The following is a 25003-nucleotide window of genomic DNA, read 5'->3' as shown; positions in this document are numbered from 1 at the left end:
TGTGTACCTCCTGTCTCCGCCTCTTGAGTGGCTAGGATTACAGGAGGGTACAACCGTGCCTGTCTCTCACTATCATCTTAAGTCTTTACCTGGGGGTGTGCATTTTACTATGCTAATAATGTGGAAGTAACTGTGTGTCACTTTGGTAACTGTTCTATATACGCAACTGCCCCTCACCTGCTGGAGTTGCCCCTGGGAAAGTCTGATATCTGGCTTTAGCTGGCATTTCTGTGGACCACAAGATCTGAGAAAACTGAACTGACTTTTCCAGACTCCTGTCTCCTGGCATGTTATCTCATTCCCATAGCCTTGAAGACTGGTGCACACCTACCCCCACCCCACCGCTGTTGTGCTGGGGATTAAACCCAGGGCCCTGTACATGTGAGGTGGGTACTCTACCAACTGAGCTATATCCCCAGTCCCCCTTGAGGCAACTTTTAACTCCTAACTTTCTAGTATGACTCTTAACCCCAGAAGACTGAGAGCTAGTTTGGCTGTCTTATTTCCCCTGGAAGGTATTCATCTCTAAGTCCTAAGGATCCTGTTTCTCATTGGGCAGCGGGTGGGACGGTGTCAAGGCAGGGAAGCTGACCATGTCTCCCTGGACCTATCCTTTCACCAACACCACACTCTCTCAACTACCGCAGCTTCATGAACATTTAAAACTAGGTAGTGTGCACAAGCAAAAGAATTAAACTGGATCCTTACCTTATACCATATATAAAAATTAACTCAAATAGATCAAAATCCTAAATTTGTAAGAGCTAAAACTATAAAACTCCTAGAATAAAATGGGAAAATCTACATGACATTGGATTTGTCAGTGATTTCCTGGATATAACCCCAAAGCACAAGTAACAAGAAACAAAGTAAATAAGTTGTACTTCATCAAAATTGAAAATTTTGGTTCATCAAAGAACATTATCAATAGAGTGAAAAGACAACCCACAGAATGGTAAAAAATATTTGTAGAAAGTTAAATATCCAGAGTATATAAAGAATCCCTGCAACTCAACAACAACAGCAAAATCTCAAGCAACCTAATTTAAAAATTGACATAGGATTTGAAAAGACATTTCTTCAAATAAGATATAAGGACCAATAAGTACATTAAAAGATTAGTCGTCATTAGTCATTAGGGAAATGCAAATTGAAACCACAATTTCATATCACTTCATACCCATTAGGATGACTTTTATCAATAAAATTGAAAAGAAAAAGTGAGAAATCTGAACCCTTGTGCATTGCTGGTGAGAATGTGAAATGTAGCCACTGTGGAAAACAGTTTAGTGGTTCCCTTAAAATATTAAACATAGAATTACCATGTGACCCAGCAATTTCACTTCTCAGTAGGCACCCAAAAGAATTGAAAGCAGGAACTCAAACAGATACTTGTAGAACAATAACCACAAGGTGAAAAAAAAATCCATCAACAGATGAATTAATAAACAAAGTATAGTTGACATATACACAATAAAATATTTCTTAGTCATAAAATGGAATAGAATTCTGATATAGGCTACAGCAAGGATAAACTTTAAAAATATTATGCTAAGTCAAATAAGCCAAAAGCAAAAGGACAAATATGTGATTCTACTTGCTTAAATTACCTGGAATAGGTAAATTCATAGAACATGGAATAGATGTTGCTGGGGATTGGAAATAAGGAGTGAAGAGTTAATGTTGGATGGTCACATATTTTCTGTTTGGGATGATGAAAAATTCTAGAAATAGGTAATAATGATGGTTATACAATATTGTGAATGTACTTACATCATTGAATTGTGCACTTAAAATGGCTAAATGATAAATTTTAACATGTATATTTTACTACAATATAAAACTAAAAAAAAAAAAAAAACAACCCAACCCCTGCAAAAATCAGGGTCTCCTTTGCTCTGAGTCATTCTCTCTGGCAGTCACCCTGTATTCCAGAAACAATAGGTTTGATTGATAAACAGCTTGTGATGAGTTGAAACTACCCCCCAGGCAACAGGAACTCTCTTATCGATGCTGACAAGTTTCCACCAGATCAGTCCTGAAATAATGATCAGTGGGATCACTCGTGGATAAAGACTGCTTGACTGCGCACACTTCTGATGCCCTTGTCTATATAATCTGGGAACTCATGTCAGTAGCCCCAAAGACAGGACTGGAAACGCTGGTTCCTTGCCTTCCCAGTGTGACCATACTTATTAAAGTTCCTTTCCTGCTTGTCACCATTACTTTTCCATTTGATTTTCAGGGCAAGTGGCCAGACCTGGTTTGTTGGGAACCCCAGACTCTGTGGGTCTGGCCTAGGTCTCTGGTAACACAGTGTCTTTCAGCGAACACAGTATGTTTCTCCATTTAGTAGGTCTTCTTTGATCTCTTTATTAGCATTTTGTAATTTTCACCATACAGATCCTGCATATTTTTTCATGTTTATATCTATATATTTCATTTTTTGATCATATCGTTAAATGATACTGTTGTAGACTAAACCGTATCTTCCTACACTCATCTGTCAAAGTCCTAACCTCTAGTTCTTCAGAATGTGACTGTGTTTGGAGACAGAGCCAAGGTAATTGAGGTTAAATGAGGTCATGAGGACCCTGTTCCAATATAACTGGTATCCTTTTAAGAAGAGGGAGAGATGGCAGAGCTTGTTTTCTCTACCATTTAAGGACACAGGGAGAAGATGGGCATCTTTAATCCATGGGAGAAGTCTCAGGAGAAACCAAATCTGATGCCACTCTTTTTTTTTTTTCTTTTTTTTTTTTTTCTTTTTGGTGCTGAAGATTGAGCCCAGAGCTTTGTGCCTGATGAGCATGTGATCTATCACCAAGCTACACACCCGACCCTCTGTTGACACTTTGATTTTTGATATTTGGCTTCTAAAACTGTGAGAAAATAAATTTCTATTGTTTGAGTCACCCAGTACTCTTAGCAAGCTAAATTTTTTTTTCGAATCTTGTTTTTCGATTGTTCATTGTTGAGATACTGAAATATGATTGACTTTTATATAATGGTCTCAAGTCTTGTGACCTTGCTAAATGTACATAAAAGCTTTTTAAAAAATCCCTTAGGGTTTTCTGTATAGATTATTATATCTTCTGGGAATGGAGATAGTTTTATTTTTCCCTTCCAATATTAACCCTTTTTTCCCATTTTTTCTTTTCTTCTTAATTTCTGCCTTATTACACTTGATAGGATTTCCAATCCTTTATTAAATAGGAGTCAAGAAACAATGGCTGAAAACCCCTCAAATTTGGTGCAAGACACATCTTTACATCAAAGAAGTATAGGAGGAACCCCCAAAGAGCAGAGTAGTAAGAGTGGGCATTCAGTTTGGGGTTAGTTGGTAGGTTTTCATAGATTATCATATGAGGAGATTCTCTTCTAAGCCTAGTTTGTTCAGAATTTTTCTATTAGACATCAGGTTAGTTGAATGCCTTTTCTGCCTCTGTTGTGATGATCATATTTTTTCTTCTTGTTATGGTGATTTTATATTAGAATTCCATTCCAAACAGAAAAGAAGAGCAGAAATATTTTCATAGAGTGGATAAAAACATGAACTCAGAGTTTTGCCCTAGGGCCATGTTAACTTTTGGGCCTCTACCATAATACAGTTTGAAGATCTCTGGACTACCTGTATATTGCAGAATACTACAATGATTCTTTATGTTGCTGACATCTTGCCAGTTGGACAGAATGAGCACAACATGGCTAGCACACTGGAGAGCTTGGTAAGGCACCTAGCTCCAAACAATAGGGGAGATACAGAGGTTTCGAATCTGCCTTTTTGGTAAAGTTTACAGGGTCAGTTGGTCAAGGGTATGCCAGGCTATCACCTCTAAAATAAGAGACTAATTGCTTATATTCCTACCAGAAAGAAGGAAGCACAGTGCCTAACAGTCTCTGGATTCTGGAAACAATACATTCCTCACCTAGGAACACAGATTTGACCCTCCAAATTGGAATCTGTGGATTCAACCAACCTCAGATCAAAAATATTCAGAAGGAACAATAAATCTATGCTGAATATGTACAGACTTTTTTCTTGTCATTATTACCTACACAATATAGTATTATAACTATTTATATGTTATTTATATTCTACTATATATTATAAGTAATCCAGAGATGATTTAAAGTATCTGGGAGTATGTATGTAGGTTATATGCAAATACCACAACATTTCACATAAGGGCTTGAGAATCCATAGATTTTTGTATACATGGGGAGGTCCTGGAACCAATACCCCATGGATGTTCCAGCCCATATATCAAGTGACACAAAGGCTGTCAGCTTTGGGGGGGCATGGTTTTGTATATTTGTCCTAATTGCTATTGTTAAGAAATAAATATTAATGTAACAATTTTCTTCAACTTGAGGAACAGACACCTTTTTCTGATTCATACAAAGACATTGTGTGCACTGTGCTTGACAAGGGATGTATCTGATATCCATGGACCAAAAGACAAAGTTGAGAAAGAAGACTCAAGTTAAATGCCTCCAAGTTTGCAAAGACAGGATGGAGGAAATGAATGACCATATGTTCAAAATTTAATGAAAGAAACCATCACCTACTAAATCTATCAATCACTAAAACCATCACCTAAAATATCACTAAAATCTTCATGCAGGAAGAAGAATTAGGGGAGTAAAATCAATATAGTGACTTAATTCCTCAGGTTTCTTGAAATTTTGAAGTTCAGATGTGATTTTTGTTTTGTTTGTTTTTTGGGATTTTTTGGTACTCAAGATTGAACCCAGGGATGCTTAACCACTGAGCTACATCCCCGGTCTTTTAAAAATATTTTATTTAGGGTCCCACTAAATTTCTTAGGGACTCTCTAAGTTGCCTAGGTTGGTTTTGAACTCCTGCCTCAGCCTTCTGAGCCACTGGGATTACAGGCATGTACCACCATGCCCAACACAGATCTTCTTTTAATTACACCTTTATAAGAAGCACAATTTTATGGAATTAAGTTACTAATTCATGCCAAGCCATCAATGGTCTCTCTTTGAATGGTGAAGACAGGTTGGGGGCCCTTATGAAACAAGAGTTAAGTGGGAAGTTTTCGGCCAGTATTTCTTCAAGTACTTTTTCAGCCCTGCCATCTTTCTCTCTCTTTCTGAAACTTCAATGACACTAATGTTAACTTTTTTGTTAAAGTCCCAAAGGACTCTAAGTTTTTCTTTATCTTTTTTTTTTTCCTAGTCTATTTTCTCTGTGTATGGATTTGGTCATTTCTATTAGTCTTTTATTGAGTTCACTGCATTGTTTCCTTCGTACTTTTCATTTGACTGTTGAGTTCATCCATTGTGCTTTTTATTCATTATTGTAATTTTCAGTTCTAACGTTTCCATCTGATTCTTATTTATCTCTCTTATTTTTCACTGACTTTATGTTTCTTTGCTGAGGCTATTTTTTTGCATTTATTTAAAACATATTCATAATTGTTTGTCGAAGTATTTTTATCATGACTGCTCAAAAACCTTCATAGGTTATATCTAGTTTTCCTGTCATCTCAGTGTTAAATTTTTTTTTTTTTCATTCAGTGAGGAAATTTTTTTTTTCCATTCAGATCTTCTTGGTTTTTGGCATGGGTGATTTCAATTGCAGCCTGAACATTTTTGTACTGTTATGAGACTTCGTATCTTTAAAAAATGTATGTAGCCTTTTACTAATACCAATCGGGCAGGGCCAGATACAGTGGGAGGTGGAGATTGTTTCACTAGAGGCAGGTAGAAAATCCAGGTACCCCATGACTTCTGTTGACTTCTGGAGTAGGTGTTCCTTTTTACTGATGGACAAGGGTAGAAGGTCTTGCTCCAAGTGACTTCTCCACTGACATCGTGGTGTGCATGTGTGGGGATGGGATAGCCTTATTATCTCCAGGCTGTGGGGAAAATACGCACCCTGCACTGGGCTTTCTGTGACACCAACAGGAAGAGCAAGTGGCACCTTGTTACTTTTGAGCAGAGGGTGGAAATCCAAGTTCCTCGTGTGGTTTTTACTGAGAAGCCAGTGAGACCACGTAGGTGGGAGGAAGCCTCCTTCCTGTCTGGAGTGGATGAACATCTCAGTTCTCTACTTGCTCTTCTCTGACACCAACTCTGGCAGCAGTTGTTGGGGTATCACATTGCAACCCTTGAAGGGTGGAATTCAGGGTCTCTGCTGGACCCTTGCTGGTGTGGAAATAGAAGGGAGCCACAATATTCCCTGTGGGGTTTGGTCCGAGTTCCGTGGTCAGGATCTCTAATTTTCTGTTTTATGAGGTTGCTCTTTATTTGATCCTTTGGCTAGAGGGAGTGAGGGTTTTGTTGTTGATGCTGCTGCTACTGTTGTTTTTGTAACCACTGGCATTTCTGGGTTGCCAGCTCTGAAGTTTCCAAATCCAGGACATATGTGACAAAAAGAAAATGCAGGGAACTCTCTGCCACAGACTTTTCTCAGATGCTGAGGTTCCTAGGTAATCTGCCTCCTTTCCTCTACCAGTCTTTTCATGTTTGTCTTATACTTAATCTTATATATAATCTCTGGGATTTTAAGTTAGCAGAAGGAATAGAGAAAACTACATTACTCCACCTTCTAGGAACTTTCTACAGTTCTATGATTTGTTTTCTTGGTGCATAAAGTGCTCCCCACACATCCTTCATGTTTTCCCACTCCTCCCACCACCTGTTGAGTACCTCTTTCTCTGCATACAGCCTCCAAGAGCATCTGCTGTCTTTGTTCTCTGGGCGCTGTTCTGCATCCCCTTGGACTCCCCTTCACCTCTTTTCTTGTTTCTCAGATCTTTCCCCTAATCAATCTGTGGTGCCCATACTGCCTGAAGGGGAATTAGGATTGTTGTCCTAGCAGTACAATGAGAGAAACAGAGCAGGCTCAGTATTTTTGCTTTGTTTTGTTTGGAGTATCAAAAGGAAAGGAAAACAGAAGTTGATGCCGAGATGATATCTTGGAAAAAAGACTAGAGGGAGAGCAAGACTTCCACCCCTCCCTCTACCTTGGGGACTGCCAGAGAGTCACCTCCTGGGAGGTAAGGGGGAAGGGAAAGAGGGTCCAGCCTGGGCAGGGACTGGGTGGGAGAAGGACAAGCACAAGAGAGGGGGCAATTTTAGAGATGTTTGTGGCAACAGCTGGGTTAGCGGAGACAATGAAGACACCATTACTGCCCTCCCAGTGACTGACCAAGATTGAGTCAATTGTCTATTTGCTGTATGTGTCCACTTCTGCTACAGAGCTCTGCCCTGCCTCACCTCATCTTCCTGTGTGGAACCCTGCCCTTTGTTTTTCAATGGCCTAGAATACATCCTGTAAGCTCCACTTGAAATAGAAGGGGAGTCTTTTCACCCAAGAAATCAGGGTGCCATAAAGGAAGGCCTTGCTCCTATTCTTGGAGAGAGTAGGTAGATGGGCACAGTGGGGGCCCTAAGTGTCCCACCCAGATCCTCTTTAGCAGCCGGTGTGCCCCTTCCTCCACTGTGGTGAATGCTGGCTGATAATAGCTCACTGCTGCCCCCTTCTTCCAAATATTGCTCATGGCCAAATGGGAGGCTCTTTGCTCCACATTTTCCACTCCACTCCAACAGCTCGCAGCCAATGACTGACTGGCACAGGGATATTAACGCCATCTCCTGTCTACGAGGAAGGTCCAACTATGTTGCCTTTCAGCTTCCAGAGTGGTGACCACGCTAGTATCCCATGGAGACCACATTCTTGCCTAGCTTTTTCCCTAGCCCTGGTTATCATCTCTTTCTCCTCCCCCTCCCCTCCTCCCCTGCTCCTCTTCTTCTTCTTCTTCATCTTCTTCATCTTTGTCGTCGTCTTCTTCCCCAGAAAGCACTTTCATGTGCTCCCAAATCTCTATTTTGGGATCTGCTTCCAGGGAATCCCACCTCAGGTTATGTTCCTTGCTCAATAAATTGTGGATCTAATGGCAGTGTAGGCCCATCATAGTGACTGTGTGGAGGGAAAAGGAGGCCCCCTGAGAGCTCTTTCTTCTGCTCGGGCAGCTCCTACTGCAAACCCACCCTCACCTGGGCACACTGAGGCACATATGCCTCCCTGCTCTTCCCCTCTCTCAACACCACTGCAATGAGCTGCTTCTCAGAGGAAATGGGGTTGGAGGAACTCTGTCCCTTGAGGTTTGATGATGGGCTTTTGGTTTTCATCCAAGAGCAAGAGAGGGGGCACCCTTGCCTCATTCACCAATGGATCAGAGAGATGTCTGGCAGTCTCTTGGTACCTGTTCCTGGCCTGGCCTGACCCTATGGACCTGCAGAGTTCCATGCTGGGGAACCAGTGGAGAAACTATTGGCAGGTCTACCAGGTTTGGGCCACTCTACCACATTCCACTGGCAACCACAATTTGTGTTGGCAAGGTGAACCTCTAGGCCTAGCTCCAAGAAGGGCCTGGGGAATGGCCCAGAAAAACCAGCTCTCACCACAGAAGCCAAAGCTGGCTGTGCTTGAGTCAGTGCCAACCTGAAATTGGTTGGGTCCTCCCCAACCTCCTAAAGGTGAACTCAGTACTAGGTGAGTGGGTGGGTGCACAGGGGTGGCTAGGCTCCCAGGTAGGTGGAACCCCAAGAAAGGCACCAGGAACATGGACTCAGGCCAGAGGGCTTTTCTGCCCTTCACTGACCTGAGGCAAGCCTTCAGGAGCTGTACTCATGGATGAATACGCAGGGCTCCAGGCAGCCTGACACCCTCACCACCCCAGCCAAGGGTGCATCTGGGGCAGCTTTCATTCCTAGGCTGGCAAAGGATTAGGTAGGAAAGGTTTTGGAAAATCAAGATGCTGGGATGCTGGGCCCCAAGGAACAACAAACCTGTTATTTGACAGAGTTTTTCCTTCCCCTTTTAAACACTTGGCTCTTTCTCTCTCAAGGAATAAAATAGTCAAAAAGGATGTGTAAAAATGGTCTTGTTTCTGTTACTTTCCTGCCAGAAGTCTCTTTTGCATCTTGAGAGTCATGAAGTCTCTTCTGTTCTGTCTAGCAGGAATCTATGTGCTCAAAACTCTCCTACCAACCCCCATTAGCAGTCCCTGCAGCTACAAATCTATACCTGACCCCCAACTCCATGGGGCCCCCTGCCAAGGTTAAGGCAAAGTGGGGTTTGGACATCTTCACCTTCCCAACGTGAGTGGAGGCAGGGGCTCCTGGACTCACAAAGGTTCTTCTTGATCTCCAACTGAGCGACAGAGACAGGAAAACTAAGGAGGGAGTCCTGTCTGGGTTGGAATCATCATGGTTAGAATAGATAGATTTAGATAGAATGATTTAGTAAAAGATTAATTTGTGTTTGTTCTTGTATTTTGTGTTTTTCCCTCCCTTGTTCCCAGGAGGGAGCAGAAACTAGCATGGCAGGAGGAGGTAACAAGGGGGTCTTGTAGAGCTCTGTATTTTGTTTCCCAGAAGCCTAGCTTCTTTTTTTGTTTGTTTTTTAAGAGAGAGAAATAAGATCCAGGCTTTTTGCGGGGGAGGGGTACTAGAGATTGAACTCAGTTGCACTTTACTGTTGAGTGCTTTTTATTTTTTATTTTCCAATAGCGTTTTGCTAAGTTGCTGAGGGCCTCCCTAAATTGCTGAGGTTGACCTTGAACTTGCAATCCTTCTGCTTCAGACTCGGGAATCACTGGGATTATAGGCATACACAACTGCACCCAGTGAAGCCTAGCTTCTTGAGAGGGAGGGAAGGGCAAGGGCCAGTGCCCTCTTCGAGAGTAGTACAGAGGGCTGGGGTTGTGGCTCAGTGGTAGAGCACTTGCCTGGCATGTGTGAGGCACTGGGTTCAATTCTCAGCACCACATATAAGTAAATGAATAAAATAAAAGGTCTATCAACATCTAAAAAGATTTTTAAAAAAGTAGTACAAAGAGAAAGAGAAAGAAGAGAGAGAAAGACAGAGTTACATGTTAATGATTGATATACTGTGGGTAAAGACATATGGCAGTTTACCACTAAACATTAGACAGTTAATGTGTTGGTTTAAAATTAGACGTATAATTAACATCATTCAGCACATTAACAAAACAATGGAGAAAGTATTTTGATTATCTTAATATCTGCATAAAAACATTTCATTAAATTTGGTATCTAGTCTATAAGTTATAAAAATTCCTAGAAAATAAGTAATAGAATATTTATAAACCCAAGGTAATACTTAATGGCAAAATGCTTAAAGTTTGCTGACCAGGATCAGGAACAAAACAAAGATGTCCTCTATCACTATTTTCATTCAGCATTGTATTGGATGTTCCAGCCAGTGCATTTAGGTAAGAAAAGTAAATAAAAACTACAAGTGAAGAAACAAAGCTGTTCTTATTTGCAGATAACACAACTGTGTACTTGAGAAAATTATATACTTAAGACAAACTATGAATAAAGTATTACTGTTAAGTGACCCAAGCAAGGTTGCTGGATACGAGGTCATCATACAAAAATCAAATTGTGTTTCTATACAATAAAACAAACAGAAAATGAAATTAAGAAAATGACATTTGTAACATTTATAATATTTATAATTATTAAAATAATTAAATATTTAGGAATAAATGAAAGATGTGTAAGATAAATTTTAAAAGATAGCTCTTCATAGATTGAAAGACTCAATATTTTAATGTTGTCTATTCTCTATTAGTTGATCTATAAATATAATGCAATCCCAGTGAAAATTCAGTAATTTATTTTTTTTTTTTTGCGGTGCTGGGGATTGAACCAGGGCCTTGTGCATTCAAGGCAAGCACTCTACCAACTGAGCTATATCCCCAGCCCCTCAGCAGATTTTTAAGAAAAGAAATAAACAGACCACTTATTAACATGGAAAAAATATCTAAGGTAGCTAAGATAACCATGAAGAACTAAGTCAAACCACTTGCTGTACTAGATATCAAACCTTAAATCTAAAATCATTAAGATAGTGCAGTTTTGATGTAAAGACAGATGAAAAGACCAATGGATTAGAATAGAGAATCCAGAACAGACCCTTACATATAGATACTTGATTTATGGCACAGGTTCCACTGCAGCAAGATGGCGGAAGACAAGTTCACTTGAATAAATGGTGGGAAAAAATTAAACTTGACCCCTAGCTCACACCATTCACAAAAGTCAGTTCTAGTTGGATTATGGGTCTAAATACAAAAACTAAAACCCAGAACCCTTCTAAAATATCATCTTGACTTTAGAGTAGTTAAATATTTTTGAAATGGCATAAGATACTAACTATACAGAAAATACTGAAAACTTAAGACTATATTCAATGAAGAAGTTCTAGTCATCAAAAATGTCATAATGAGAATGAAGAGAAGGGGAACATGGAAGAAGCGATAAAAGGATGTGAGGTCTACATGTGTGGTCAGGGCTTCACATCCGTCAGGTCTCTTGTGAGCATTAGATTCCTAGACCAATGGCTCCAAAGAAGTGGCCTATTCCCTTCCATCATCCAGGGGTTGTTATTACGACCATGAAGGTAGTTGCAGAGGGGAAAAGCTTGAGGGTGTTAGTGTGGATGGGGGGAGGAAGGTAGCCATTCCTGGTTGAGGAGTTAAGAGCTTCAGAGAATCACTATGAAGAAACTCTCTCACTTGGGGGAGAAAGACACTGTGACCTGTGAACCTTTTCCTATTTGGAAAAGTTTTCCTAGAGAAAAAGAAACTTTGGGGGCCATTTGAACTACCTCAAAGATGCTCAATGCTTGTTTACTTCATCATTTCAAAATTGGCAGTGTTGGTGGGGAAACAGACCTTGGTGTGTGTGTGTGTGTCTGTGTCTGTGTTTGTGCATGGGAAAGGATAGTACTGACTCAAATGGTGACTTGAGAAGTGTTGTGGGATTGTTTTGAAGACAGATCATGACTCATCTATATTAATCATAGCATTGACCCATCCTGGGAACCAGCGTGTACCACAGTCCAGTTACCACTCTCGTCCAGTATGGAGTAGAGTTCTTCAGGGGCTCAGCCTAGCAGGGCCCTATGCAGTACCTGGGAGCTGAATGGAGCACAGCTTGGACAGCTTTGGTGCTTTGTAACAGTGAAAGCAGGAATGAAGCAGGAGGCCAGGCAAGTGCTGAGACTACGGCAGGATGACTAGAGGTAGGATGACCCTCTTTCATGGGTTCCAGGTGAGATTAATTCCAGATATGGACCAAGAACACCAGAGAAAGAAATAGAAGTCTCTGGAGGACAGGACCAGCCCATCTTCCTGGGCAAGCATACTTATCTAAAAAGTTGCAGGGCTTGGGTGCATGGGCTGGGAAGGACAAGTTCCTCCAGACCAGAGCCAAGGAGTGCCAAGGAGGATAGAGCAAAGCCTGAGGCCCAAGCTGGACACTGGACCCACTGGATAGTGGATCAAAAAGAGTGGCTTCCAAGGTCAAACAGCCAGACCTTTGTTCAGGGCCTGAATTGTGGGTACAATTAGGATTCTTCCAGGGTGGGAATGGGTGAATGCACCTAGAAATCTTGTTTATTACTCTCCTCTTAACCTCTGAGGCAAGAGAGCCAGAGAGGCCTGGACCTGGGAAGAGTGAAGAAAGGTTGGGGTGTGACTCAGAGGGGCTACAAGCTGCCCTGCCAAGACTTAGTGAGGTCTATACCCTCTGTCAGAGACTGGATATCACTTCGAAGCTCTGTATGTCTGGGTAGTATTTGATTTGCTCTGTACTGGTTCCTAACAACCCCCACCTTGGTCCTGGCTACATAGCTGGGTCTTCCATGGCCTGACTGCCCCCAGAAAGAGATCTTGGGACTGAGTCCACCTTCTGGGTCGTCAGGCCTGCTGGCCAGCTTCCTAACTTCCCCCACAGGACCTGAAAGCAGACATTGGCAGGGCATACTTGCTCAGTTGAACTCTGGGGCTGTTTAAGTCTGAGGTGCAAGAAGGCTGCTCAGGCAGGGTTTGGAGGGGCCCTGTGAGAGCTGAAGAATGACTGAGAAAAGCAGACCCACACCAAGGAAGCAGACAAGAGAGGCAAGGTGGCCATCTGCATCTGGTTTATTGTTCTGTCTTCTCCAGACTTAGCAGAGTGTCAGGCCACCTGGGGGGTAGCCGGGTCATTCATAGCCAGAATCAGTGTGTATGGGGGGCCAGAGTTCATGAGCCATCCACTTGGGGGAAGACTCAAAATTCAGGAGGCCTGGCAACCCCTCTTCTATATCCTCCATTCCCAAAGCCCCCATAGGGAGGCATGTTGTGGCAAGCATAGATATGCTGGTCTCAAAGGAAGTGGGGGCAGCCACAGGGTCCAGCAGCTCTTGGAAGCTCCATGGGAGCCTGGGTGGACCTGAGGCTTTTGGGTACCACCCTTTTCACTGGAGAGAAGTTGGGATGTTGGGCCAGTTGAGATGGGTCAGATGCAAACAGGACCTTTCTAGGTCACCACTCCCTGAGCTGTCCTCTTTCCCATGGTCCCCATCCCATGCTCCCCTCACTGACATCCCTGGTCTGCACAGAATCCATCTCTTCCAGAGGAACAGACCCAACAAGTGAGGCCTGGCATCCCAGCACCTCCCTGGGATGCTCTCCTGCCAAGAGCATCAGTACAGTGCTGAGGTTTCCAACCAGCCCCAGGAAAGGGAGGTGAGAGAAGCCTGTGGGCTGAGGGAGCCTTGAGCACAGGGGGAAGGTCTCTCCCTGTTCAGCCCAAGGGTTGAGGTCTGGCCACAGCCCTGGCCCTGCATCTGTTTGTACCGCCATCCAGGACATGATTGTGAATCCCGGAGGGACCTCCAGTCCAGGCTCAGTGGGGGCAACACCTGCAGACCTGGTGGGGAGAGTGAGGGAGAGAATGAGGTCCTGGAGGAGAGTTGGCTGCAAGAGAACAGGAAGTAACTTCTCACCACCTGTCCTTTTGGGTCACTGGGGTGGGCTCTGTGGCTCCAATAGTTATCTAGAAGGGCTCAGAATGGGGAGACTTGGACCCCAGTTCCTCACCCCTGCTGAGGCTTTTTGGAGACAGAATCCATCCCAGGGCCAGGGAAGGAGGCAAGACCCAGCCAGTGACCTACCGTAATTAGGAGTATGCCAGGCCTTGGAGCCCCCGGGCCGGAGAGTGGAACTTGTCAGAATCCTCAAAAGGCTGGTCTGAGATCAGTAAGGAGAAAGGATCCATAAACCCTGTGCAGCCTGGTGACCTCGGCTGCATGCCTGTCTGAGCTGGAGACAGCAGGCAGGGCATACGGTACTTCCCAAGAACTGACACCCACCCTTAGTCCTGGCCTGGGGCCAGCACTGCAGATGGAAAGCTGAGAGGTGACCCAAACCTCTCAGGAGGGGCAACCCATGTTCTTGCTCTCCTAATTTCCTCCAGTTCCAAGTTCCTCTTCCCAGACCCACTTCTTCAGAGGGTCTGTGTCAGGGTAAGGAAGCAGATGGCCAAGGACCAGGACAGTAAGGACAGAGGCCGGTTTCCAGGAGCATGACACCTATGCTCAGCAGTAACACCCTGTCTGCAGTCCAGGTGTGTGAAACTGCACCACTGCCACCTTCCCACCCTGCCTAACTCCCTCCAGTGCCTCCCTGGGTACTGGAAGGAAAACTCAGGACCCTCGCCAACCTATCTCTCATATTTTAAGCTCTCGGCACACTGGAATGAGGACAAATTATCCAAAAATTGGAGATAAGATTTAAAAGGACTGTGTATCCTTTTAAAGTCACTCTGGGGCGTTTACCTAAAAAGTCTACCTTAAAATTATCTTATTCTGAGGGATATGACTTTTTTTTTTCTTTTTGACTTATACATACATTACTGATTAGGGTCCAGGCTTTGTTAACTTGAGGTTAACTTGGAGGAAACTGACTAAGAGCAGATAACTTCAAATTGGTAGAAAATATAATCCCCCAAAGCAGATAGAGTTGACTACCCTGTAGAACCAGCCTACATCTGAAAATCTGATTTCAGCATTCTTTATTTCACTCACTTCAGTCTCCCACATTTCTCCTTTAGGTCACCCCACCATCCTGCTAGCTCCCCTCACTTATGACTTAAATAGATCTTTGACATATACTTGTATGAGTTATGTCTTTAATGTTTTGAATGTGAGCTTTAACATCTTGCTTCCCCATCCACACACCTTTATCTGGAAGCATCCTCTATCCAGAGCCTTTCTCCTCCACTTAGAAAATGAATTCATTCTTCAAATGCTGCCTAGGTCAGTCCTTCTCTGACAATGGCCTCTAGATGGTTCACCAAGCAGCCCCCATCCTAGCACAAAATTCTGTAATTTTCAAATCACCACCTGAGGCCAGCCTGGACTGTCCAGAGCAGTACGTCCTGGATAGAGCAGAAGCAGAGCTAAAAAAGTTTCTGGGCTGCACTGGATTGCTCTGTTCCCTCCATCATCTCCAAGTATAGCTGTTTTTTTTTTTTTTTTTTCTCTCCTGGTGATCAAGTGTATCCTCATCATTAGTTGTTCTCCCCGGTCCCATGCTTGCTCCACTCTCCTCCAGTGTCTGCATTGCATCATCTAGGGAACCTGGGACTCAGAGAACCCATGGGCACTGTCCATAGTTGCTCCCCTGCCTGGGCATGGAAACCACTCCATCTGTCCCTGCCTTGGATCTAGAAATGACTTGTGTGCTGGCCTTGCTCTTGTGCCTGATCCCAGCAGAAGCAGCCACCACCAGGCTGAGGAAACCACAAGGGTGTCTCTTCCTCAGCCACCAAGACATTCCCAGGAACTCATCTTGACATGCTCTTTGAGAAATATATTTTGTGCTCAAATAAATTTGTATCTTCTGTTCCCTAGAAGTTTCACAGTGTGCATGAAAGGCTGAATGAATTCTTCAGTAATATACCCATTTCCTTAATTTGATCACCGATTCTTTCCTAATGAATATCACTGCATCTGGGGTAATATTCTGGACATCCTGTGCCTTGGCTCTGTCCCACCTCTTTCAGCACAGTGCCTAGCAAACTGCATTGCAGTTTCTCTACCTCTGCCTTTGAAGGGTATCCCTTTGACCACTATTCATTCAGTAATTCAGGCACTCGTTATTAAGCATCTGTTGTGTGTCAGATGCTGAGTTAGGTGCTAAGCTCTGAACTGAGTCCTAGGAGATCCCCTGGAGATATCCCGGTAGCCAGACAGGGAAACACCCTGTCTTGAGGAAGACACCCTCATCCAGCTCTGCTCCTGACCATCCCATCATCTGGGACCTGCTCTGCTCCACCTGCTATTGCCTCTGCCTCCTTCCCCACAGCCAATCTCTCCTTCTGCTAGTGAGTTTGCAATGACCACTTGGACAGGAAAGTTCTGCAGCGTGTTTATAATGTGAAAGAACAACCATTTCATTAACAGGACACAGGAGGGGTGCCTTGATTTCAATGCCTAATCTGTAAAATAGGGGAGGGAAAGCTGGATTAAACCTTAACCAAGGTCAGTTCCCTTGAGTGACCCAGGCTCACAGCGGTGTGTGCTACCCTCTGGTGGACACAGGCAGGCACAGGAAAAAAGCATGCAGCCCACATGGGTTCCTCCAGCTCTCAGAGTTGGGTCTTTGCTCTGGGCTCAGTTGGATGGGGGTGACCTATGGAGGTGGTTTCCAGGCCTTCTCCAACTAGAATTTCAGTTTCGCCTCCTCTTGGCCAAGGGGCCAGTTCAGGGTGTCCAAGTGTTACCTATTCCTGGTTGGGAGGCTCAGGTCCAGATGGCCCTCCTCGGACCCCTGCAGAATTTTCTGCTGGGCACCCGCTAGGGCAAACTGCTCAACCTGCATGAGGCACTGGTGAGATGTGGGTTCAGTTGGCCCTCCAGCCTAGCTACTCCGCTTGACCCTTCTCACCGGCCATCCTGAGGCAGTGTGTATCACTCACCTGGAAGCCCCTCTCCGTGGACTCTGGGGCAGGCCTGGGGTGGGGAGCTGGGTGGACGCAGCACGGGGGCAAAGGCGCTCCTCTGTTTGACGGCGGAGATCATGTTGACAGGCGAGAAGGAGAAGACGCTGGTAGTGGGGGCAGCGGCCGGGAGGGACATGGAGGAGGCAGCCGCCAGCGGGGGGCTAGAGGGCATGACTCCGGGGCGGGGCAGGGAGGGGCAGGCGCAGCAGGGAAGGCAGTGGGAGACACAACAGGGAGACAGCACCAGAGTGAGCAGCAGGGTTGGGCCCTGCGTGGGCAGTGGGCCTCGCATGGGCTGCTGACCAGGTACCAAGCTCAAACCTCCCTGGGGGCTGTGAGGGTCCTGGGGATACCAGTACAGGGCAAAGTCTGGAGGTGGGCTGGGAGCCTCTGGGGTCATGGGCCAACTCTCGCTTTCTTGGGGTCTCTGGAGACCCTTTCCCAGGGCTGGAGATACAGGGCCAGATGAGGCAAAATCAAACCCAAAAGCAGAATATCTGACAAAACCAAACACTGGGTGATGCCCCCAAACATAAGAGATGAGCAGGTTAGGGGATTCTGAGATGCTAAAGAAATGTTTATGGGCCCTGGGGTATCAAGACTAGAGTCAAAAGTTCAGGGATCACAGCAGAACTAGGCATGAGGAGATGAAGTTTGGGGGTATAGACAGGTTTTTGTGAGGCCTCCCTGCCCATACAAGCACCCTAACTTCCTCCATGAACATGCTCTCCTTCTCAATATGCCCTGTGCCTTGTCTGTCTCCGTACTCTGCTTCCTAGGCACTTTGGTTCTTTCCAGTTTCATGTAGGACTCTGTTATCTCCAGGCTGGACCTTGGAGGCCTCTTGTATCTCTCTTTTCAATTTTAAAGAAAAGTGAGGGATCCCCATCCTCAAAGCTTCCTGTTCTTCAACTCCACAGCTGTTGAGGGCTGTGGCGGTCTTCCTGCAGTCTCCTCTCCTGCAGGTCCTGCCTAGGACATCTCTGGAACCCATCTCTCTACATCCTCACCTGAACCCAATTCCCTACCTCTCTCTTCTAAAGACCATTAAGTCTCTGGTTTGAGCATGTCCAAGCAGCGGACAATGGACAATGGGTGGGGGCTTCCTGGAAGAAACCTGCAGCATGAGAAGGATGCCTTTGACATTACAGCACCCCGCTCTGACTTTGTTACAACGGTGTCTTCAACAGTGGCCTTCTAGATGTCCTCAGTTCCGTGGTTGAAGCTCCTTTAAGGCAATGCTCACTGGTAGCTGGTGAAGGCACGGAGCTCCATGGAGGGCTTGAGACCAGAAAATGTACTATATCTCTCAAGGCCCAGAGTGCTCACATCCTCATTTTGTACCTGGGGTAGTATTTGAAGTTTTAAATAATTCCCAAGTTGCTAGAGGATGATTAAAAACAAAAACAAAAACAAAAACAAAAAGGGAGACCTGAGCGGATAGTCCCAGATCCTCTGGGTAGGATGGTTCTGATGTAATTCCGGAAATGTCCTGGCAAACTCAGAACTGACACCCCATGTGGTTGTGCCACAAATCACCCTACATACCAGGAGAGGATGGGGACCTGGGTAAGCACTTATGAAGACAACATCATGAGATGGGACTGGCCCTTGGCTAAGTCCAGGGTGTCCTGGGATAATGTTGGAAGCAGACCTTAAGTAGCTCTGTAAATTTTGATACTCTTGCTGAATGGGGGGCAGGCAGGTGGGCTGGCTTCTGTACACTGGGGTAGTGTTCTCCTGGTGACTGCACTGTGTGTATGCGGCAGGGAAGGTGGTGGGGGTTCTAGAGGAGATTCAAATACAAGGGGTGTCCAGAGAGAGAGGCTGTGAGGGGACTGTCCCAGAACTGAAGGGAACTGGAGTGTTGGAACCTGGCCTGGCCAGGGGAGACAGGCCTTGGGAGGGACACCAGAGGGCCATGCACTGTGTAGATTCTGGCTTATGTACTTTGGTTTCTAGAAGTTGAGCCCAGACCAGAAGGAGAGTGCCAGACTCACACCCCTAGCCAGAAAGAACCATGGTACCCAGGACACAGGCCCCTGGCAAGGCAAACTAGACTGGTGGCTTGAGAGTTCTATTATCAGCAATGGTAAACAGAAGGTAGGGGAGAAGAGGGGACTTTTGGCAAAGCCACCACCAGCTAGCTCCCTCTTGGGAAGCCCTCACCATTTCTGGGGCTCAGCAGTCCCCCAGAACTTGAGGGACAACCTCTCTTACGAGTGACAGGGAGGCTTCTAGCCAGTGAGTACAGCTTTGTACACAATAGGGGCATTATAAATGTCTGTTGAGAAGCTATTGATATTGGAGGGAACTGGGGGGGGGGGGGAGTGGGAGGGAACAGTGTAGAATGCTCAAGCCCTAAAGGTAGTTCTGAATGTCACTCACCCATGACATCCAGTCATTGCCCATCCACCCAGTTCTGAGCTGCCCCAATCCAAAAAATCTGAAGTAGTAGGAGTTGGGCCTGTAAAATCATCCATTCTTGTAGACTGTTGTCTTTCTTTTTTTGCTCAGTGGCACATTCAGATCTGAGAACCACCTTAGGCAGGGGGTATAGTATTGATCCTATTTTACTGAGAAGAAACTGAAGTTCAAAGAAGTAATGCAACTTGCTGAATGTCGGACAGCTCCTGATCTGGACACTCAAACTCTGAATCCAGCTCTGACCACACAGAATTCTCTTGCCCTGCTTGATGGTACTGCGGAGAGCCACATCCTCTCATTCCGCCCACCCGGCCTCTCAGATTGCTGTGAGGCGCTCTGTAAGCTCACTTCTCTTGATCCCTGAGTTTCCTTAGATTTTCGGCAGGGGGCGCCAGCCTCTGCCCGAAGTCCTGGCACAAGATGGAAAGGTGGCAGTTGTGCATTTCAGCCTAGATCCTCCCAATTAAAGCCCGCTTCAGGGGGAAAGGAGGGCGGAAGGCGATGTGTACAACTGGGGTCATCAAAGAGAGCTAAAGATGCAAGAAGTAACCTGGCCCCAGGACCTCGGGACTCCGAGAAGAGTGGGGTTAAGGTTCAACAGTAGGGAGAGGTCGTATGAAGCTCTGGAGGCTACGGTCAAACTTAAAGAGACAGGCGCTGGAAGCCCACCAGGGGATGGCCTGGGGGTAAGGTTGATTCCCAGATCCTTCCCTCTCCCCACTGGCAGGGGACACTCACTGGCGAAGGGCGAGGTGGCGGTAGAGCCATTGAGGAAGCTAGGGGACCCAGGCACACCGAGGCCGGCCACACCCGGTGCACCATAGCCGCTGAGGCCCGCTCCAAGGCCACTGCCATAGCTACTCTGCTGTGAGCCGGGGCTGGGCGCGAACCCGCGGGGGGACGCGCTGCTGCAGCTGCGAGCGTAGCCTGCGAGAGAGCAGCGGTCAGGGGACCCGCGCTGGCAGGATGGGGGCCATCCAGACACCCAGGGACTGTGGGGAGAGGCAGAGGGACGCACCCGGCTCGGGCCCTGGCGTGGCGTCCCCGACTGCGATTGCCAGAGGGCTGCTGAAGGCATTGATGCCCACGACGGCGGGGTGCGGGTGGCTCGGGGCCAGGGGTCCGAGAGGCGCAGGCGCGCGGGGGGCGCTGTACAGAGCCTCGGCCACGTCCGCCGCGCGCTTCAGGAGGAGCTCCTGCGAAGACAAGAGCAGGGCACGGCCGGGGCAGCCACAGGCACCGGGTGGGGGACAGCCCTGGGCCCAGCGGCGCTAGGAGGCGGGCGGAAGCGCCATACCTGGTTACTGCTGGGCACTCCGTACAGGGCCTCCGCCAAGTCGGCCGCCCGCTTTAGCAGCACTTCCTGAGGGCAAGGGAGGAGACAGCACGACGGAGGGGCAGCCGCTGGGGGCGGCAGAGGGGCCCTCTGAAGGCCCTCCTCACCCCATCACCCACTGGACACCTTTCTCCTCGTCCCGCCCCTCTGAGTACCTTGGGCAGCCTCTCGGGGTCTCCAGGGTGTCTGGGGATGACTTTCTGCAGCCTCTGGAATCCGTAGTCAATGGTGGGCTCATTCAAGGCTGGAGAGAGGAGTGGTGTTTGGAGGACAAACCCCTCCCAGAGAGGGAAACCAGGACATTCACGCAATCGATCTATCCAGAAACCTCCCTGCAGAACTCCTGCGCCAGATCCAGCCAAGTGTCCCGGAAATCCCAGGCACGGGGCTCAGAGGTTCCCGGAAGTTTCCTCCATTCCTTCGGTTTATTCATTCATTCAACAAATATTTACTGAGCCAGGCTCCATACCAGGCCCTTGGCATCAACACTCATGCACCATATGATCCTGCCTTTGCTTAAGGGAACAAAACTGCATATACATGCATTAGTTTCTGTATCCCCAGGAGGCAGAACCCGAGGGAGAATTTTCCATTTCCATTTGGCCATATCAGGAGTTTATTATAAAAAGAAAATCCGACCATCCGCATTTATCACAACTCAGTTGGACTCAGCAGTATCTGAGGGTTAGAGGTTTGCATGCACCCCAGGAAAGGGACTGTCCCAGTCCCTGGGCTCACAGAAGTACTCAAGAACCTCCTAACCTGGCTTCCTACGCCTTCCCCAGCTCTCTGGGTCTCCCTCCTCTTCCTTTCCTCCTCCACCCAGTTCCTTCCCCTCCCTGGGAACTCTGGCTCCGACCTATAACACACCAGTCTCAAAGCTCTACCTTTTCCATCTCGAACTCCAGATTCAGTTAATTTCCTGTGGTTTACCCCAGAGCTTAAAGCACTCATTTCCGGGTCTTTGTGCTGGCCCTTCCTTCTCCGTGTCTACCTCCCCATTCATCTCTCCACTTTCAGTCTAGCCCTGCTCAGCCCACACCCCCTCAGAGGCAGGTTTTCTGTCCCTCAAGTCCTGGACTGTGTAACTCCACCCACCTCACTTTGTTCGCTGCTCAGTCTCCCTGGTTTAGACCCGGACTCCCTGAGGGTAAGCAGGGTCACTATGCAGTGGCGGTGGGAGGCGGGGGTGGGGAGGAAGCAATAGGGAGGGGACCCAGGTCAGCAGACCGCACCGAAGTAGGGACTGGTGGCTGACTTGGGCTTGGGCGCGGGCTGGAGCTGGGCCAGGGAGAGAAACGTAGGCCAGGGAACGAAGGACCCGACTGAGGCGGGGCCATAGAGTACAGCGGGTATCAGGAAGGGTGAGGGTGGGGCAGCCACCTAGGTGACGCCGTTACAAGATCGACGTTGGTTAACAACGGGGATACACCAGGGGCAGTGTTAGGGCTCCCTCCTCTGACCTGAGACCTCCCCTCTGCCTCTTGATTCCTTACCTGTGTAGACAAAGCGGCCTGGGGCTCCCTTGCAAAATTGCTTGGACTTGTAGGAGAGAGTCACCTCCACAACCCCAGGAATGTGTCGCGGGGGCGTCTGCACCCGGATGGCGTGGGGCGTGATGAGCTGCGAGAGGAGAGGGGAGGCCTGCAGGTCCCATCCGGAGGGGAGGGCCCAGCCCGAGGCCCCCGGAGGGAGACTGGCGGGAATGGTGGCCCACCTCGCTCCACACGAGCACGTTTCCAAACACGACCTGCAACCCGTCGAAGAAGTTGTCGCCGATGACAATGACCGTGGCGCCGCCCGTGGTCCAGCCCTCCCCGGGGCTGATGGCCTTGATGCAGGGGGTGGCAGCTGGGAGGCAGGAGAGGACCCAGGTCAGGGGACCGCGCTAAGGTGGGGCCTGGGGATGGCCAGAGAAGGCCCAACAGTCCTGACCTTCTGAGGGATCCAGGCGGCGTGCCCTGCGGCCATGCTTGGAGTTGTTGTGTACAAACATGTTGTCGGACACAGCCAGCACGTGTCCGTCCACACTCACCGTGGTGGACACCACTACCTGTGGGGAGAGCCACACCAATCTGGCTGGAGCCCTCGAGGGTCTCCCGGGAGGGAGGGAACTCTGGTGGGGAATTAGCAATTTGAGGCTGGTGGCTGGATGCTGGAATTTGGGTGGGGGGAGGGTGCCTCAGCCCCTTGGTTCTGAGCTGGTGGAAATGGGGCCAGCAGGATCAGGTAAGCTCCCAGGGAAGCTGACTCCCCGGGAGCTAGAAAAAGCAAAAGCCTTGGGAAAAACTGGTTCCTTAGGCAGAGTGGTCACAGTTGCACACCCAGGAACACCAGGGCTTCAAGGCAGAAATGAGATCTTAGACAAGTGAGGGGGGTGCATCAGCTGGAGAACCCATCAGCAGGAGCCCCCACCCTGTTCTGGGGAGGAAGTTGGGGCTGCCTTCTCCCACTACCCCCCTGCACTGGGAGGGGTATGCAGGTTGGGGATGTGCTAAGGGCAGCTGCTCTCTGCTTCACACTATGCAAATTACCTGGGTCGTTAATCATGTAAAAATGTCACAATTAGCATCTTCTTAAGTGGGACTCTAATGAAGCCTCCCTTGGCAGCCAGCACAAGTTGAGATGGAGCTACCCCACCCCCAGCAGGCACCAGGCCGTGGAGGCACAGAGTTGAACAGAGATCTGCCCTGGCAGGGTCTCAGCCTTCCATTCCTGCTCCCCTCCCTATCAGGAAAGGTGGGTTTGCAGGGGAGGCTCTCCCCAAACCCACCTGGAAGCGGCGCATGTCTCGGGGATTCCCTGCATTCTTCAGGCAGTTCTGGTTGCATTTGAGAAAAAATTTGAGGAAGAACCTGAAACAATGAAGTCGTTGGGCTCAAGGTTCTGAGGGTTCTGGAAACAGATGATCAACTGCACCCTGCCAGCAAAGGAACTCTGTGTGTTCATGTGCAGGCACACACCCCAAATTTCCATCATGGACTGTGTATACACAGGTGCTTGATACACACCAAATGGAACCAACATAAGAACTACCTCACTACACAATACCTGCCAGAAGCACTCAGTGTATGGACAGTGCAGTGCTTATTTGTCCACAAAGTGTGTAATTATCACACCCACAAAACATGCATTCATCTGTTATATGTACTAAAGTATATGTACCTATTACTCATCATTATACCCATCACACTGTATACCCACCACACAATACATACTCCAAATGTAGCATGTATTCACACTTAGCCAGTGAAAACTTGTCACATGCTATGTATGTCTGTCATAACTTGTGCCCAGCACACATATAGTACATCCATCCCAGGGCATATCTTTCCCCCAGAGTATACCCATCATCCATGCAATGTATATTCACCATAAACAGCATATCCATTACACAAACTGTATATGCCTTATATATTATTACTCACAATATAGAGCCACCACACAGCATATATAATATGTATTCCCACGTATGCCCTATACTCATCCCATATATATGATATACTAGCTATACATGAGTGTATATCCACCATGTACAATATAGGCCCTGCCTACAGAGTATATGCACAGAAAGAATATGGAATACAGTAAATACATTAATATACCATTTTCTGTTGTGCACGATTACCCAAAATATAATCATTGCAAATACTTTATAGCTATCCCACATGGCACAAGCCCTCTCAGCAGATCCCTCTACCACACATTCTGTATTCACTATACATACAGGAAAACCTGATCACACAGAGTAATAACCACCAAACAGATATGCAGTGACTATCTTCTTTTTTTTAACCTATAGTAATTGGAAAAAAAAAAAAAAGAACCACCATGTATTCTTTCAAACTTATTTTGGAACCATGGTTATCAAAGCCTGGTGCCCAGGCCAACAGCACCAGCAGCACCCAGGAACCACAGGCCCCACTCTAGACCTGCTGGATCCAAACTCTTTTTGGGGTGTGGCCCAGACATGTGTTCTTATAAGCAATCCAAGTAATTCCAATGCACCCTAAAGCTTGAGAACCTGCTGTGGAGCTGTGCTATCTATCTGTAGCCGCTAGCCCTACCTGGCGTTGAACTCTTTAAATGTGGTTAGTCCCAATTTGAGATGTACAATCAGATTTTTAAGACTTAGTTTTTTTAAAAAAGGAATATAAAATAATTCATTGTATTGATTACTAGGTGAAATGTCAATATTTTAGATTGGGTTAAAATATCATATTTCCTTTTATCAGTTTCTTCTTGTTTTTTAAAATGTGGCTACTAGAAAATTTAACATTACATGTGTGACTTGCATTATATTAGACAATGCTGTTCTGGAGTATTATTTTAACAAAACCACCTCAGAGGATCTGGTTTTCTAGGGGAAAGTGACTCATATTTACTATTGATTGGGGCCCA

The 25003-nt window shown here is 46.8% G+C and overlaps 1 protein-coding gene across 3 annotated transcripts in view; it reads right to left on the bottom strand.

Annotated features, from left to right (window-relative positions):
- Positions 1-12984: 12984 nt before the first annotated feature.
- Positions 12985-25003, bottom strand: part of Ebf4 (EBF family member 4) — a 61869-nt gene continuing 49850 nt past the window's right edge. For all 3 annotated transcript variants that reach the window (XM_047541798.1, XM_047541797.1, XM_047541799.1), the window contains 11 exons: positions 23376-23457; positions 22538-22655; positions 22320-22453; positions 22099-22225; positions 20758-20846; positions 20564-20629; positions 20285-20462; positions 20005-20193; positions 16816-17013; positions 14009-14084; positions 12985-13764 (listed from right to left, as the gene is read on the bottom strand). In XM_047541798.1, coding sequence (XP_047397754.1) covers positions 14014-14084; positions 16816-17013; positions 20005-20193; positions 20285-20462; positions 20564-20629; positions 20758-20846; positions 22099-22225; positions 22320-22453; positions 22538-22655; positions 23376-23457 — 1252 coding nt within the window. In that variant the 3' untranslated portion in view covers positions 12985-13764; positions 14009-14013. The remainder of the gene's footprint in view (positions 13765-14008; positions 14085-16815; positions 17014-20004; positions 20194-20284; positions 20463-20563; positions 20630-20757; positions 20847-22098; positions 22226-22319; positions 22454-22537; positions 22656-23375; positions 23458-25003) is intronic.

The sequence above is a fragment of the Sciurus carolinensis genome, chromosome 2, assembly GCF_902686445.1.
Source record: "Sciurus carolinensis chromosome 2, mSciCar1.2, whole genome shotgun sequence".
Taxonomy (NCBI): domain Eukaryota; kingdom Metazoa; phylum Chordata; class Mammalia; order Rodentia; family Sciuridae; genus Sciurus; species Sciurus carolinensis.
The sequence above is the reverse complement of the archived record's forward strand: the minus strand, read 5'-3'. Positions and strand labels throughout refer to the sequence as shown.